Source organism: Oryctolagus cuniculus, chromosome 13 (assembly GCF_964237555.1).
Source record: "Oryctolagus cuniculus chromosome 13, mOryCun1.1, whole genome shotgun sequence".
In the NCBI taxonomy this organism is placed as follows: Eukaryota; Metazoa; Chordata; class Mammalia; order Lagomorpha; family Leporidae; genus Oryctolagus; species Oryctolagus cuniculus.
In genome coordinates, this window is record NC_091444.1 from 17,320,559 (window position 1) to 17,336,867 (window position 16,309).

Here is a 16,309-nt window from a genome sequence, read left to right on the forward strand (position 1 = left end):
AGACTCCTGTGAGCTCCTGTCCTGTTCATCCATGCACCTGGTGGCTCCTTTAGGTGTGGCCTGGGAGCCCTCCCAATGTGAAACCTGCCCCAGGTGTGCAAGCCGAGGGCTACAAGCTCCCCACTCAGCAAACACAACCCTCATGCATCTGAGTCTCCCAGCAGTTCCGCTCACTGGGGGCAGTTACGACCCAAGCCGTGCACGCTGGGCTTGGGGAGCTTGTCCAAGGGCGCCCGTCAGGCCACTGCCTTGCCCACAGCTATCTGGCCCCCGAGTCTGAGTTCCATGCTCCCGGTCTTCTTCCACCACAGCGTCTCCGCCGAGTGAGTCGGGGGAATGTTCTGGATTCCCAAGATGCCCAACCGAGAGGCTGAAGGCTGAAGCTGGGCCATAGGTCGTCGGCGCTAGGGGAGGAGGGCTCTGGCTGAGAAGGGGCTCTTCTGCTTGTCACGGTGACAGTGGGGGACGGGGGTAATGGGAGAGTCGTCCACAGCCGCCCTCAGTCACAGACCCAGACAGCACAGCCAGGAGCCAGGAGGTGGGGTTCCCAGGGAGAGGGGAAGCCGCTGGCGTGTGGCAGGTGGGAGCTGGACTGGGAAATGCTGTGCCCCCAGGGCCATTCTGCCTCCCCACCCCCGCTGCTCCCCTCCCTTGGGCTGCCCACCCTCACTGAGATGGAACAGGGCAGCCTGCTGCTGCCTTTCCCAGCTCAGGGGAGCCGAGTCCAAAGCCCGTGGGGCTCAGCTGATGGCATCTCCCTGGGTTTGGGCCAGGCCAGCGTCTGGACTCCCCGGCAGGCGTCTGAGCCGAGGTCTGGGCGTGTCGCTGACCAGAACAAGGAAACTCCTTGTTGTATTTCTGCCGAGGGCTTAGCCAGCCTTTTGGAGCCCCCAGCTTCCCCTCCCATGTGCCGTGTGCCCCCTGGTCCCCTTGGGAGGAGGAGAGGCAGTGACCCTGGGCTGGCGCAGTGGACGGCTGACTGCTTATTTTACATGGAACCTGCAAGACGCCCACACCATGTCCAAGTCTCAGAGAACTGCCCGGCTCCCTGGCCGCCGCCTGGTTCTTGCCCTGTTGTTCCCTGCCAACAGCCACGTACCAGTGTCCTTCAAAGTAGGTTGGTGTGACCCCGTTGAGGAAGAAAACTGTGCCCACCTGAGTACACAGCTGGGCATGTGGGTGAATTGCCCAGGTGAGCAGTGTGTGGCCACATTTCACAGGTGGCTTGAGACCCTGGCTCCTGGGTGCTTGGCCCATGGCTGCTACCTGTCCTGTATGTCTCCCTGCCTGGATAAAAGGGGTCCGGCTGAAGGCCAGACTCTCCCCAGGCCTGGGTGGCTCGATCTGGTGTGGAGGGGAATTACCCAGTTGCCTAATGACCTACCTCCCTTACACACACACACACACACACACGCACACACACTCACACTCAGGGTGGGGCGGGCAGGCACCAGGCTGCTGGAGTTGGCCCCGGCTCATCCCAGCAGAGGCGAGGCCCGGCTCAGCAGCTGTGTGGAGACGTTTTCGGGGCTAAGCCTGTAGGACGAGAACAAGTCCCAGCAGGCCAGACCCACCGGCTTGCAGACTCCTGGGAGTGTCAGGGCTCCTCGGACAGCGCTCCCCAGCACATTCCCACCGAGGCCCGGCTCTGCAGGCTGCTTGCGGCAGGCTCGATCCACAGGTGGGCTCACACAGAGCCCGGGGAGGGGCACCCGCTATCACTTCTGCCCAGCCCCCCTCCCTCATCCCTGCACCCCGCTCTGCAGCCACTAGCCCGCAGGGGGCGCTAGAAGCAGGAGCACGGTCAGGGTCCCTCTTTGGCCTCCGTGGGGTTCCCTGCAGGGGACTTGTTCCCATTTACTGCTTGTCCTGGGGTGGGGGTGGGGAAACAGAAGTTTCCTAGCACTGAGTACAGTGCCCAAGGAAGGCTGACTGTGTCCGGAGCTCCTGGGGTCGCAACAGCCCAGGGTGACAGGGCAAGGGCATGAAGAAACAGGCTCAAGTCCCAGTTTCACACTTTTCCCCTACCAAGCGGCCGCTGGAAGGCCCCTCTCCTCTGGGGACCTCCCACACCCTTCCTGCACTGAGCTGGTACCCGATGCTCTTCGCCTGCACCGTCCCCTTCTAAGCCAGTGCTGTGGGGGCTAGGCGAGGGCCCCAGGGCCCCCCAGTCCAGAATCCTGACTGAGCCACTCTCCTTCTCCCCTGGCCAGATCTACAATGGGACCCTCAAGCGGGAGACGGACAACAGGCGCTTCAGCTCCTACAGCCAGATGGAGAACTGGGGCCGCCACTACCCCCGGGGCAGCTACAACACCACGGGCGCGGGCAGCGACATCTGCTTCATGCAGAAGATCAAGGCCAGCCGCAGCGAACCTGACCTCTACTGCGACCCCCGGGGTACCCTGCGCAAGGGCACGCTCGGCAGCAAGGGCCAAAAGACCAGCCAGAACCGCTACAGCTTCTACAGCACCTGCAGCGGTCAGAAGACCACCAAGAAGTGCCCTGTGCGCCCGCCTTCCTGCACCTCCAAGCAGGACCCGGTGTGTGTGCCCACCATCTGCAACAAGGACCTGTCCTTCGGCCACTCAAGGGCCAGCTCCAAGTGAGTGCTGCTGCGCTGAGCTGGGCTGGGCTGGGCCAGGGGGCCAAGCGTCAGCCTGGCTGCATCTGCGTGGGGTCCTGGGATGATGGGAGACACATGGCCTCTGTCCCAGGAGGCCCCAGCCTCATAGACCTCTGGCCTCGGGGAGTTCTCGCTGTGAAGCGGAGTCAGACTCCACCTAAAGTGCGCTCCTCTGATGAGCAGGCTAAGCCTCACCTGGGAGTGGTAGAAACGCTTATTACCAGGCCCTGCCCACAGCTGCTGACTCAGCGACACCGGAAGAGGGCCCCCTCCAGGCGATAGCGGGGCGGTGCACGCTGGCCTTGGAGAAGCTCTGATCTCAGGCGTGCTGCTCTCCATCCAAGTGCCAAAGAGCAAAGAAATGTGCCCTGGTGGAGACTATGGGGGATAGAATGAGTCATCGGTCTTGTTATCAGACGGGGGAGTCCAAAGGACTGCTGGGACAGTGAGGGCGTGGTCCGGCGCTAAGGGGCAGCTTACACCTCCTCCCGCAAATGCTGACCGGCCAGCGGCCAGTGGGGATGAAGGAGACCCCTGGGTGCCCATGGACAGCCACAGGCACTGGGGAGCAGCCGGGGGCCCGGGGTCTTGTGCTTGGCACCCCTGATTGGGCAGACAACCCCTGAGCTTCTGCTGCGTGCCGCCTCTGGTGAGTGCAGGGGACAGAGCCACGTGCAGGACAGCCCCAAGCTGACCTGGAGAATGACCGGAGCCGCCCCTGACCCTGGTTTCTTGGCCCCGAGTGGGGCTCTCAGTGACCTATGGAGGGGATGAGTGACAAGAGGGGACGCTGGACTGGCCGGTACTGGCTGACAGTCGATGTAGGGCGGGGGTGCTCCTAAGCCAACATCCGACAGCTCTGCCCTTGGAGTGCTTTTCCCAGAAGTCAGGTTGCTGTAGCTAAAACCATGAGCGTTTATTGAGCACCGACTATGGCAAAGTATGAGTCTACTAGCAAAGAGGAAGGAACTCCTTCCATAAATGCCGAGGACAGGTAGCAGGGGAGGGCTATGTGCCCCTGCCCTCAGGGGCCCTCGCTCTCTGTTGGGGTGCAGGCCACAGTCAGGGGGAAGGGCAGCCTGTGACCTCACACCAGGGGGGCCCAGGGTTTCCCTTCCCTGGGAAGCTCTATGGGCATGGGACTCCAGCACGACCTGAGGCCACGGTCAAGTGAGCCTGAGACCCAGCCAGGGCGCTGTGGGGGAGCGACATGGCTGGGGCTGAGGAACGTGCAAGACCCCAGTGGAGCCAGACCCCGGGGTTAAAACACGACATTTCTGCTTGGTGGCTGTCCACCATTTTCTGTGCTTCACGCCCATGGATATCAGCCTAAGTAGATTGAACTTGGCCTTGCAGTATGCAGGCTGCTGGTTTCTGAGCTGGGGAACAAACAGTGCAGTGGACAGGGTTTGGGGACCAGCTGCCTGGTCAAGGGGAGCTTGGAGAAGAGAGCCAGTTGCAGGGGTCCCTTGGTCACCCTGACAGTGACTGTGATCAATAGGAAAGTGGTGGCCGGCGCCGTGGCTCAATAGGCTAATCCTCCACCTTGTGGCGCCAGCACACCGGGTTCTAGTCCCAGTCGGGGCACCGGATTCTTTCCTGGTTGCCCCTCTTCCAGTCCAGCTCTCTGCTGTGGCCCGGGAGTGCAGTGGAGGATGGCCCAAGTGCTTGGGCCCTGCACCCCATGGGAGACCAGGAGAAGCACCTGGCTCCTGGCTTCGGATCAGCACGATGCGCCAGCCACAGTACACCGGCCACGGCGGCCATTGGAGGGTGAACCAACGGCAAAGGAAGACCTTTCTCTCTGTCTTTCTCTCTCTCACTGTCCATTCTGCCTGTCAAAAATAAAAAAAAAAAGTAGGAAAGTGGTGACCATGAGGATGGGAAGGAGTAGAGGGGAGAACATTTGTGCAAGAAGAGCCAGCTGGACTTGGGCACGGAGGGAGGAATGGATGGGCTCAAGCCATTCTCTTCCACTTGCCCAATGCCATGAGAGATGGCAGTGTGGGTGGGCACGTACCTCAGGGAATGGCGCAGAGTTTCCCACAAGGCAGTGCCACCTGCTGGGACACTGGCCCGCGACCAGGGCCTGGCCACAGCCTGTGTTCCACGTGGGGGGCGATCCAGTGGGTGAGCCCTTCCTCCCTAGAGGAGCTGTCCCACAGGCGCTCTCCAGGTGGGCCTGGGGCTGCCTTGTTCTAGCTCACAGTGGGCACACGAGGCTGGGTGTGCAAGGAGAAATTCTGGGGCCCCTCCCCAGGGCACCCACGCACCCTGTAACTGCTCACTTGTGCCCCCTCTGCCCCCCGCCCCGCCTGTTCCTGGCAGGATCTGCAGCGAGGACATTGAGTGCAGTGGGCTGACCATCCCCAAGGCTGTGCAGTACCTGAGCTCCCAGGACGAGAAGTACCAGGCCATCGGGGCCTACTACATCCAGCACACCTGCTTCCAGGATGAATCCGCCAAGCAGCAGGTAACCAGCTGCACCCCTTCCTCCTCGGGGAGCCTGGCAGGGCCTGGGCGTGCCAGCCTGGCTCTACATGCAGAGACAGAGGTGTGTGGGGGGTGGGATTTGCAGGTGATTTCTTCCCACCCTGCCCAGGAGCCAGGGGCAAGGAGTTGGCATTGCCCAAGCTTGAAGCTGGGCACCTTATTCTTGTGCAGAGCAAAGGCCTCTGGGTGAGAGGACTTCAGCAGGTGCATTTGGTCTTGTCACTCCGTGAGCGCATCAGAAATCCGCTTTCTCAGATTCTGCCAAAGAGCATGGCTGTGCCCCACGCATCAGCTCCCTCCCAGTCACCATCTCATGGAGGCAAACAGCCTGTGGGCACCTCCCAGGGAAGACGCCTGCAGGCTCAGGGAGGTGGTGCCATAAGTGGGCTGCCCAGGGGCCAGGGTTAGTTTGCATCCGACTGTGTACCATAGGAGCCTGGGTTTCCGTGGGTGCGTCTCCCTTATGGCGGTGTTCAGCTTGGAATTTCCTTTCTCTTTTTTTAAGAATTATTTTATTGATTTGAAAGACAGAGTGACAAGGAAAGAGAGAGAGAGAGAGCGAGAGAGAGATATCTTCCATCCTCTAGTCCACTCCTCAAATGGCTGCAATGGCTGGACCTGGGCCAGGCTGAAACCGAGCCAACTCCATCCAGGTTTCCCATGCAGGTGGCAGGGGTCCAAGCACGTGGGCCATCTCCTGCTGCCCTTCCAGGTGCACTAGCAGGGAGCTGGGTTGGAAGGTGAGCAGCCGGGACTGAAACCGATGCTTCAACCCCTGCACTGCAATGCCAGTCCCCTGCTTGGATTCTGAAGTGTGTTTATGTCCACGTTCCCTCTGATCTCCCCTGCCACACAGGGCTCAGGGAAAATGAGTGACTTGTGCATGGTCTCCAGCCAGGGCACGGGGGCCGGGATCTGAATTCAGGTCTCCGGCTCCGGGTCTGGCTCGGTTCCTGTGACCTCATGCTGCTTATTCCTTTCGGTTGACCCGGGTGTTTTTGGACTAAAGTCCTTTTTGGCCCCTGTGTGAGTAGACCCTGACCAGATCAGCCTCGCCTCTGTTGACCGGGCCACATGGCCCCTCTTCCACCAGGTCTACCAGTTGGGCGGCATCTGCAAGCTGGTGGACCTCCTGCGCAGCCCTAACCAGAACGTTCAGCAGGCGGCCGCAGGCGCCCTGCGCAACCTGGTATTCAGGAGCGCCACCAACAAGCTGGAGACCCGCAGACAGGGCGGGATCCGCGAGGCCGTCAGCCTCCTGAGGCGGACCGGGAGCACCGAGATCCAAAAGCAGCTGACCGGTAGGGCACCCCAGCACGGAGCGCAGGGGCGTCGCAGGAGACTACGCCCCTCAGCTGGGGTGCGAGATCCGAGGCACAGCTGTGCAGATCTGGCCTGGGGCTGAAGTCCCGGGGCCCTGGTGGCACTGGTGTGGTGTCCAGATGGTGACCCTGAATGGTGTGCCCACCCACAGGGAAGCTGGGTCTTTTGGAGTTGGAGGGCAAGGGGGAGAATCTGTTGTCAGCAAGCCCTGGGATCTGTTGGGGAGAGAGGCAGGCAGATGGAGGGCAGGGGTTAGCAGGTCTTAAGCCTTAACCCCGTGCTAGGGATCTATGCTCAGCACTGGAGGTGGGGACAGAGCCAGAGAAGTCACCGCGAAGACTTCAAGTTGGACCGGGTGGATGAGGCAGGCACAGAGTCACAGCAGATCTGTGGTCTGGAATCACCTCCAGGGGAAAAGAGCGCTGGAACACCCCAGGCGCTGACACTTCTGTTAGAAGGCGCCCATCCATCAGCTCCTGTTTGGTCACTTGCCACGTGCGTAATTTCCACCTGGGCGGAGAACTCTGCCACGGCCCTCCGTCTGGTTGGCACGTTAAGCAGAGTGCTCATGGAACAAGTGGACACAATGAGTTTGATGGACCAGGCCCACCGGGAAGAGCCCAGACAGGCAGTGTAGTGCAGTCCCTGGCTTTTCGTCAGCCTGGCCTGTGTTGGGCCAACCGTCTCCGACCCCCAGGGCTGCTCTGGAACCTGTCGTCCACCGACGAGCTGAAGGAGGAGCTGGTGGCCGACGCCCTGCCCGTCCTGGCCGACCGCGTCATCATCCCCTTCTCCGGCTGGTGCGACGGCAACAGCAACGTGTCCCGAGACGTGGTGGACCCCGAGGTCTTCTTCAACGCCACGGGCTGCCTGAGGTCAGAGCGGGGGGGAGTACGTGGGTTCTTTGTGCCCCGGCTGCGGGCCCTTCGCAGGCAGCCCGCGTCCGCTGACATTGAGACAGGGCGGCGGACATCACGTGCAGCCTGGCACTGTCTGCAGGGCCTGGCGCCAGGACGAGGGGACCCAGGCATTGCTGAGTTCCCTCCAGCCCCTGCCGCCCACTGTGGGGAGCGCGGCAGGCATGAACTAGAACTCTGAGACATCCAAACGCCTGGCTCTGCAGGGCCAGACTGGTTCAGACTGGGAGGCTGCCCCTCCCAGCCCTCCCCCCCCCCCCACCGAAAACTGCATTTCTTGTGCCATCTTGAAGAGCTTTCTTTTAGACAAAAGTGCGCTGATTGACAGCTCATGAGTCACTTCCCGGTTGCGCTGCGAAAGCTGTTTGCCACGTTCATTGGCATGAAGATGGCATTGCCTTGCCCGAGGTTTCCTGAGTTCCACACCAGGGTGTGGCACAGTCGCTGCGGGTTGTTCTCCAAGCTGGGGGGTGGGGAGTGGGGGATGGGGTGGATGCTGGTGCCGAGTGAGGAGCCATGGAGCCAGATCCCCTTCGGGTCCTACTCGCTCTAATGGGGTTTGTCATCCCCAAATCCTGCGGTCCCGCCATGGGGGGTTGCAGCTGGCGTGTGTTTCTGAAGTTGTCTCGACTTGCACCTCCTCTTGGCGGCCTCCTGCAGCAGCCTGCAGGGAGCAGAGAGGCCAGGGAGGTGAGAACCCAGGACACGCGTGATGAGAAGCCAGGACACGCGTGATGAGGAGCTTACGGGCTGCAGGCTCGTGGGCCCAGACTGCCCGGGGCTCAGCTTGCTGCTGGGACACACCTCAGGCTGTGCACGGGGTGTGCATGCCTCAGGTGCCCTGCCAGAGCCTGCAGCTCCGTTCCCCAGCTGCTCCTGCGCCCCACACAGGGAGAGCAGCCAGGGAGGAGCGCCAGCTCCTGGTGGGCCTCGGGCTGCCGGCTGCAGTGCAGCCATCGACAGGCGTCATGGGCCTGGGGACACGTGTGCCACACTGGCTAAAGGCTGCTTCCTGCCTTCCTTTTCTCCCATTCTTCCTCCCCCTTCACTCCTTTCCTCTTCCTCTTCCTCCCACAACCTGCCACCTCCACCCGTTCCCTGTGCCCACCTGCGTGTCCCCCGCCCCCACACTCTGTCTCCTCCCCACTCTCCTCTCGCGGCTCCAGCCTCCCCCACATCCTCCCACACCTTCCTCCCTTTCCTCCCCACCCCCCAGGAACCTGAGCTCAGCGGACGCGGGGCGTCAGACCATGCGCAACTACGTGGGGCTCATCGACTCCCTGATGGCCTACGTGCAGAACTGCGTGGCTGCCAGCCGCTGTGATGACAAGGTGACCTATGCCCCCCAAGCCTGCTAGAAAAGCCGGCGGCAGGGCCACCTCCCTGCACTCTGGGACACGCAGCACGGAAGGGCCGGAAGGGAAGCTCGTGGCGGGAGCATAGCCTAGCAGAAGGCCCACACTCCCACAGCACAGCTCCTTGGTGTGGGAAACAGCACGGTCCGCTCCCCAGTATGGGCCAGACGCCATGGGGAGGACCCTGAGCACAGGCCCCAGGACTCCCCGTGCTGTGCACACAGCCCCCTTTGAGGCTGGAGGCTGACAACCGGCCACGGCGAGTGGGAGCAAGAAGGGCAGAGATGAACTTGGAATGTACGGGCCTGGGGGCTGCTCCTGCAGGAAGGCAGAAGTGGAGTCTTCCGTTCCCAGTTCGCCCGTGGGTGCTTCATCCACAGCGATAGAAACGGGGCCTCCGTCTGTTGCATCCCCCTCTGGGCTGGCCCTGTGGCAGGTGCTCCCTAGGCCCTGTCTTCCCAGAAGCCTGGTAAGGTAGGCGACTTTAGTTCCCTTTGACAGCCGAGGAAACAGGAAGTGGAACTCAAGTTCAAGCGGCCAGGAAATAACAGAGCCGGGACTCAAAGCCAGGGCCCAGACGCGTGCCTGGGAGACCCTTCCAGGCTGAGGGTGTGGCTGCAGCCGAGGCCCCTGCAGCTCTCTTAACTCTTCCAGGGAGGTGGCGGCCCGGAGCCAGGCAGGGGCTGGGCAGGCGGGGGCTGGGCGGGGGCTCAGCTCATCTTCTGCCCCCCCACCCCCCGCAGTCAGTGGAGAATTGCATGTGCATCCTGCACAACCTCTCCTACCGCCTGGACGCGGAGGTGCCCACGCGCTACCGCCAGCTGGAGTACAACGCACGCAATGCCTACACTGAAAAGTCCTCCACTGGCTGCTTCAGCAACAAGAGCGACAAGATGATGGTGAGTGCTGTGGCCGGCCAGGCCACCACCGCCACCACCGCCACCCAGCACCGGGCAGCCCGAGGGGACAGGCCTATGCTGGAGCCGTAAACCTCGGGATCACACTAGGATCCCTGTTCCTGGGCCTGTCGGAGCCCGGGCCAGCCCTGCCCCAGTCCGTGTTACCAGGTCGGGACTGTGAGGGTGGGGGCCGGGGGCAGAACGCTGGGGCTGTGCCCGGGCCAGGCTGCCCACCCACAGTCTCTCTGTCCTCAGAACAACAACTACGACTTCCCCCTCCCCGAGGAAGAGAGCAACCCCAAGGGCAGCAGCTGGCTCTACCACTCGGATGCCATCCGCACCTACCTGAACCTCATGGGCAAGAGTAAGAAAGATGCCACCCTGGAGGCCTGTGCTGGCGCCCTGCAGAACCTGACGGCCAGCAAGGGCCTGGTGAGTGGGGCCCCTCCCTCCATAGGCCCCCAGCTCGCCGGCCTCAAGTCTGGCTTCTGCCCCCTGTCTGGCTCTGTCTGACGCACACTGGCACGGAGCTTCACTCTCGAGCCATGCAGGCTGGGCTGTGGGCCAGGCCCTGGGGGATGGTGAGGGTCATCCCTGTCGGGCCCAGGGGATTCTGTCCCCTTGGCCTTGTCGCTCCTGGCCCCGCGCCAGCCCCTGGGCTCTGCCTGGGAGGTATTTGTGGTGGCAGGGGGGGTCTCCCGCGTGTTGAACTGCACAAGGTAGAGAATTAAGGTGTGGGCACAGACAGGTGCAGAGGCGGGCCTGTAGATCCGGGGTCTGTGTGCAGGCAGCAAGCTCAGAGCGAGGAGCGGCCGGGTGTTCTTCAGCCTCACTTAGGACAAAAGGGGTTTGCGGAGCAGAGGGCAGGGGCAAACCGAGGAGGAACTTCCTATGGCTGGGGTCTCCGGGAGCCCCCCAGGCCAGCCCGGAGCAGACTCAGGGAGGGGGAGGCACAGGTGCGCCTGGCTGCTCTGCAGCTGCCCACGTGTGGGCACACTTCTGTGTCCGCCAGGCCTCCAACATGAGAGAGGAGAGGTCCTGCCTTCTCTGTCCGCCGCAGCCCCGCCTTGCTGCCTGCCTGGTGCTTGCTGGGAAGCCGCCGGCTAGTGCCTCCCCACCTCCTTTTCTCGTAGATGTCCAGCGGCATGAGCCAGTTGATCGGGCTAAAGGAGAAGGGCCTGCCCCAAATCGCCCGCCTGCTGCAGTCTGGCAACTCGGATGTGGTGCGGTCGGGGGCCTCCCTGCTGAGCAACATGTCCCGCCACCCCGCGCTGCACAGGGCCATGGGTAAGGCCGCCCGACGGTGCTCGCCTCCCAGAGCCGGCCAACCACGCCCGCACTGCAGGAGGGGCCGCCTGCCCGGGCAGGGGCGCGAGGAGCTGGGCAGAGCAGGGGCAGGGAGCAGGTCTGCCCTGGGCCCAGCTGGGTCTCCAAGCCCTGGGTTGGGGGAGCCTCGCCCGGGGCCCCAGAGGGCCGTCCTGACCTGCAGCCTCTCTCCCTCCTCCTTCCCCAGGGAACCAAGTGTTCCCAGAAGTGACCAGACTCCTCACCAGCCACACTGGCAACACCAGCAACTCCGAAGACATCCTGTCGTCGGCCTGCTACACCGTGAGGAATCTGATGGCCTCGCAGCCGCAGATGGCCAAGCAGTACCTGAATGGCAACGTGCTGCACAACCTGGTCAACCTGTGCCGCGGCAGGTGCGCGCGGCCCCGCCCAGCCCTGCCTGTGGAGGCGGGGCCGGGCCTGGGGAGGCTCTAGCGGGAGAGGAGGCTGCAGAGGGCACAGAGGCGGCCCTCTTCTTAGCCGGGGTACTTTTTGCTTCCCCGTGAGCTCTCTCCTCCCAGGAGAAAGCGTCAGGACCCCCCCCCCGTCCCCGCTTCCTGGCCCCAGGAGAGTCCTGGAGTGCCTCTAGGCAGGCAGGGCCTGGGACTGTGCCCGCTGTGCCAGTCTTGCACCCCTGAGGGGGGAGGGGTGTCCCTTCGCACGCTTCCCAGAATCTCACCCCTGCAAATGTGCTTCCCACCTGCCCAGCACCTCGCCCAAGGCTGCGGAAGCTGCCCGGCTCCTCCTGTCTGACATGTGGTCCAACAAGGAGCTGCAGGGCGTCCTCAGACAGGTGAGCACCCCTGGCCTGGCTGCTTCTGACCGGGCATCTCCCCCTGTACTCCCCGTGCGCATGCGTCGCACCTGCCCACCTTGGCCCAGCCCCTTCTGATAGTGTGGCTCCGCTATGCTCCCCGTGCGCATGCGCCTCAACCTGCCCCCGCCCCCAACCCACGTCCCTTGGAAATGCAGCTAATCTTGGAGCTCGCCGTGCTTCACAGCCTAGCCACACAGCACACAGCAGGTGCCGGCTGCTCTCCAACTGACCATAGGGCTGCCTTCAAGCCACGGCTGCCTCTGCTCACCGTGGCCAGAGAGGACTGCACAGCACACGGCTGGGCCCGGAAAAGATCAGATGCACAGTCCGGTTTCTAGGAAACGTGGATTGCATTCTCGCCATCTTAAAGTCATGAAATGAACCAGCCGCGCTGGGTGATACTCAAGTGGACCAGGAAGGGAGAGGCGGGTTGGCCCCGCAGGTGTTTTGTCCCTGGCAGAGTCCGAGAAGCAGACAATGAATCCCACCAACGTGCAGCCCGAGTCCCTGGACTCGGGACGTAGGAGGGGTGCCGAGCATGTAGAGGGCTCGGGACACCCAGGAAATGAGTGGGAGCCCAGGGTGGGGTCCTTTAGCAGCAAATGGAGAAGTAGACAGGACAAAAGGCCCCATCCTTTGGGGCCTGGTGTGTGCCAGGGCTGGGAAGCTCCGCGCGGCTGGATACCAACCCGTTCAGTTTCACACCGCAGGCTTTGTGCTGTGCCTTTGGCACGGGGGAGCCATGCAGGGGTCTGGGTAGAGGGTCTGATGCTGAAAGCAATTCTAGCAAAACGAATTCCTCCCCCAGGGAACAAGGCAGAGTGTGCGGAGCCCTGGGGGCTCCTGCAGCAGCCGCGGGTGCCTCTCGCCCCTCCTCTGTCCTCAGCACCTCCCAGCCTCGTTGGGCACAGAGGCCTCCATCAGTGTCGTTCTGTAAGACATCACTGAGCTGCAGCGGCCGCCCTTGGGCAGAGATGCAGGCAGCAGAGAGGACGGGGGCAAAGGACAGGAGGCCGGAGAAGCAGAATGGAAACACTGGCCGTGTGCAGACTTCTAGCCCGGGACATGTTACAGCCAGAAACAGATCCGGTGGAGAGAGGCCGGGGGGAAGAGGGTCTCGATTTGGAGAGGGCGAGCCGGGGACTTGGGCGGGAGTCCATGTGGGATATGGCATGGGACCCGTTGTTAGGAAGCACATCCCTGTAGAAAATCTTGAGGGTCAAGGGCAGAGGCGTGAAGGGGGCCCCAGGAGGCAGAAGGGCCAAGGAAGCAGGACGCCCTGTGCAAGGTGCCTGGGCGGGGTGGGGGGGAGACCTTGCAGGAAGAGAGGCTCTGAGAAGGGCGGGCAGCAGCTCCCAGTGCTGCCCAGAGGACGAGGAGGAGGGGGATCAGGAGAGGCCCTGGAGCTGGTGCTGGCGAGGCCAGGGGTCCCCGGGGAGCCCGGGACAGTGGGCAAAGCAGTGGGGGGCACAGGATGGAGGCTGCCCATCTCAGCTCACCTGGGCAAGAAGGGAGACAGAAGGTGGGCACACAAAGGCAAACAGGACCCGAGTGTGCGTGTTGTGAGAGGAGAAGGGGAGACTGGAGGGGGAGGAGGATGGGGGGATGGGGGCCTGGATCCTGGGTGGCCACTTCTGGGGGCAGAAGGCTCGACAGTCCTGAGGGAGGCCCAGAACACCGCTATGGTCCAGGATGGCCCAGAGGATGTGACAGCCGTGGCAATGGCCATCTGACTGCCGAGCGCGCGTTGCCAACAACGCCACAATCGGGGCAGGATGAGACAGGCAAGGAGGATGGGGGAGAGCTCGCGCCCCCAAATTCAGAGACCACATGCAGGCCAGGACACTCACACCTGGTGCAGGGCCTGTGGGACCCAGCATCCCCAGGCGGCGCGGGGCTGGGCAGCAGTACCGGCGGATTCCCGGCCGGAGCAGCTGTTGTTCCGAGCACCCTCCTACCCATCCTGAACCGGGTTGTCCCGAGCACAGGTGAGGCAGGCCGTGTGGCTTGTGTCCATCATGCTGAATGGGGAGGCAGAGTCCAAGGAATCCATCTCCGTGCACTGAGGCAGGCTGGGATCCAGGCCTTTTCACTCCTGGCTTCTTCCCACCAAATTCAGCCAAAGCCAACAGGAGCCAGCCAGCCAGCCTTGAAAAAACAAGGTTTCATAACACAAGCCTGAGCATGGTCGGGCCCGGCCGTGAACCACGGCTCCCCTCGTGCGGCCGCAGCTGACCTGGCTCTCGGGCTCAGCCTGGACCAGGGCCCTGTTCTGAAAGGCGCCCAGACCTACAGCTGCTCGGTCCTCATTCACACTGCAGCATGCATTGAGCACCTGCTGTATAACAGGAACAAGACTCGATCGGCAGCAGGCGCTCAGACGGGGCCAGAGGCCAGGGCACAGACTAGTGAATGGACAGCAGCTTCGCTCTGCCAGCACCACGCCTGCTCCTGGGTTGGAGGAGCTCCAGGCACATCCTCCGTGTCTCGTCACGTGTCAGTGGGGAGCCCCCCAGCTTGCCTGGGGCGATGCTGGCTGTGGATCTGTTGGCAGAGCCCTGAGCGGAGGCTGCATTCTCGCGCCCGACTTCAAGGTGTCCAACAGCCGGAACCGCAAGCCGCAGGGGAAGTCCACACACGTTTGGGAACTTGAGGCTGGTAGCGGCATTCTGTTTGGCTGCACGTTTAGTGAGGCCAGCTTTAGCCCCCAAGCCCGGGGAAGCGCCGGGAGTGGGGTTTCCGAGCCCGCAGCGCCCCACCCCCCACCCCGCGGCTCTGCCCCAGGAGGTGTCACACGGTGACGTCTGTCCCCTTGCAGCACGGCTTCGACAGGAACATGCTGGGGACCCTGGCCGGGGCCAGCAGCCTCCGGAACTTCACCTCCAGGTTCTAAGAAGAGGAGGCTGCCGCACAAGTTCAGCTGGCAGGTGAGCACCGACCACCCCCGGGCAAGGGGCGCCTCCAAAACCACTGTGGTGGCCTCAGCCAGGCTCCACGAGAGGGGCCAGGCCCAGGACAGAGAAGCACCCGTGGGCCTGGCGGACTGCCTTGCTCTGGCTGACACAAGAACTGTGTTGGCAGCTGGCTGGGAGCACCAGCCGTCCCACCATAGGACACTGGGATATACAACATCCCAGGAGCATCAGAGGAGCCAGGGGGTCTGGGCAACATGGCTGGGTGCTGTGGTGTAGGTTGTGCACTGCACAATCCAGGTGGTGCCTGTTCACAGTGATTACACAATACAAATAACTAGGGTTACTCAATGTGTCATTCTGAGCTTGGTCATCCACAGCCCTCCTCTTTGTCCTTTTTATAACCCACTCTGCAGTCTGCGTGTGCCTGGTGCAAGCAAGCTGATTTCCAAGTGATGATTCAGAACCACTGCATGACCAAGGCTTGCAAACTGTAGCATTCATTGGAATCACCTGTGACGCTTGCTAAACTGCACACCCTGGCCCCACCCCCAGCCCTCTGACTCAGTAGCCCTGGCATGAGGTCCAGGCAGATGTGTTTTACAACAAAGCATCTGAAGTGTTTCTTTTTAAGATTTATTTATTTATTTGAAAGGCAGAAAGACAGAGAGAGAGAGAGAATCTTCCATCACCGGTTCAAGCCCCAAAAGACCGCAATGGCCAGGGCTGGGCTAAGCCAGGAGCCTGGAACTCCATCTGAGTCTTCCACCTGGGAACAAGGGCCGGAGTACTTGGGCCATCTTCCGCTGCTTTCCCAGGCACATTAGCAGGGAGCTGGATCAGAAGCGGAGCAGCCGGGACTCGAAGTGGGGCTCATGTGGGATGCTGGCGTGGTCACAGGCAGCAGCTTCGCCTGCAGTGCCATGACCCTGGCACCCCAAAGTGCTTCCAATACAGGGCGCTGAGCACCACAGCAGGTGCTACACGAGACATCATCAAAGCCAGCGAGGGCCCCCGGAGGCAGTCTTGGTACAGAGCCCTCTGCCGTACCTGGAGAGGGGGACATGGCCTCCCAGACTGTCCACTGGCAGTCCCCAACCCCAGCCCCAGGGAGGCTCCTGGTGGGCAGAGAGGGCTGTAACCTTGGTACAGCCAAAGACTGAACAGGAGCACAGATCCTGTCTAGGCATCAGGCTTCAGCAGATGAGACGGGTTTGTGGGAGAAGAGTGCCTACACCAATTTTTTAAGGATGTATTTTATTTATTTGAAAGGCAGAGTTACAGAGACAGCTGGTTCATTCCCCAAATGGCCACAATGGTCAGGGCTAGGGCAGGCTGATACCAGGAGCCAGGAGCTTCCTCTGGGTCTCCCACATGGGTACAGGGGCCCAAGGACTTGGGCCATCCTCCCCTGCTTTCCCAGGCACATGAGCAGGGAGCTGGATGCGAAGTGGAGCAGCTGGGACTCAAATGGGCACCCATATGGGATGTCGGCACTGCAGGTGGTGCTTTACCCACTACGCCACAGCGCCGGCCCCTTTCAGCTGATTTTTACTGAGCACCATCTTGGTGCTCAGCGCTGGGCAGGGTGGGCAGGGGATACTGGACAGGAGGGCCAAAGCAGACAAGCCTCTGAATGGA

The 16,309-nt window shown here is 62.3% G+C and overlaps 1 protein-coding gene across 2 annotated transcripts in view; it reads left to right on the forward strand.

Moving 5' to 3' along the window:
* The window catches only part of PKP1 (plakophilin 1), a 36,849-nt gene that overhangs the window by 18,677 nt on the left and 1,863 nt on the right, over positions 1–16,309 (forward strand). Inside the window, exons 1-12 of one of the 2 annotated variants that reach the window (XM_070054931.1) lie at positions 1,528–1,681; positions 2,214–2,605; positions 4,955–5,099; positions 6,213–6,420; positions 7,140–7,317; positions 8,576–8,690; positions 9,458–9,613; positions 9,869–10,045; positions 10,747–10,900; positions 11,127–11,313; positions 11,648–11,732; positions 14,575–14,683. In XM_070054931.1, coding sequence (XP_069911032.1) covers positions 2,274–2,605; positions 4,955–5,099; positions 6,213–6,420; positions 7,140–7,317; positions 8,576–8,690; positions 9,458–9,613; positions 9,869–10,045; positions 10,747–10,900; positions 11,127–11,313; positions 11,648–11,732; positions 14,575–14,649 — 1,812 coding nt within the window. In that variant the 5' untranslated portion in view covers positions 1,528–1,681; positions 2,214–2,273 and the 3' untranslated portion in view covers positions 14,650–14,683. Of the gene's footprint in view, positions 1–1,527; positions 1,682–2,213; positions 2,606–4,954; positions 5,100–6,212; positions 6,421–7,139; positions 7,318–8,575; positions 8,691–9,457; positions 9,614–9,868; positions 10,046–10,746; positions 10,901–11,126; positions 11,314–11,647; positions 11,733–14,574; positions 14,684–16,309 lie in introns of those variants that run through there. The other variant, XM_051821107.2, reaches the window with a different exon arrangement.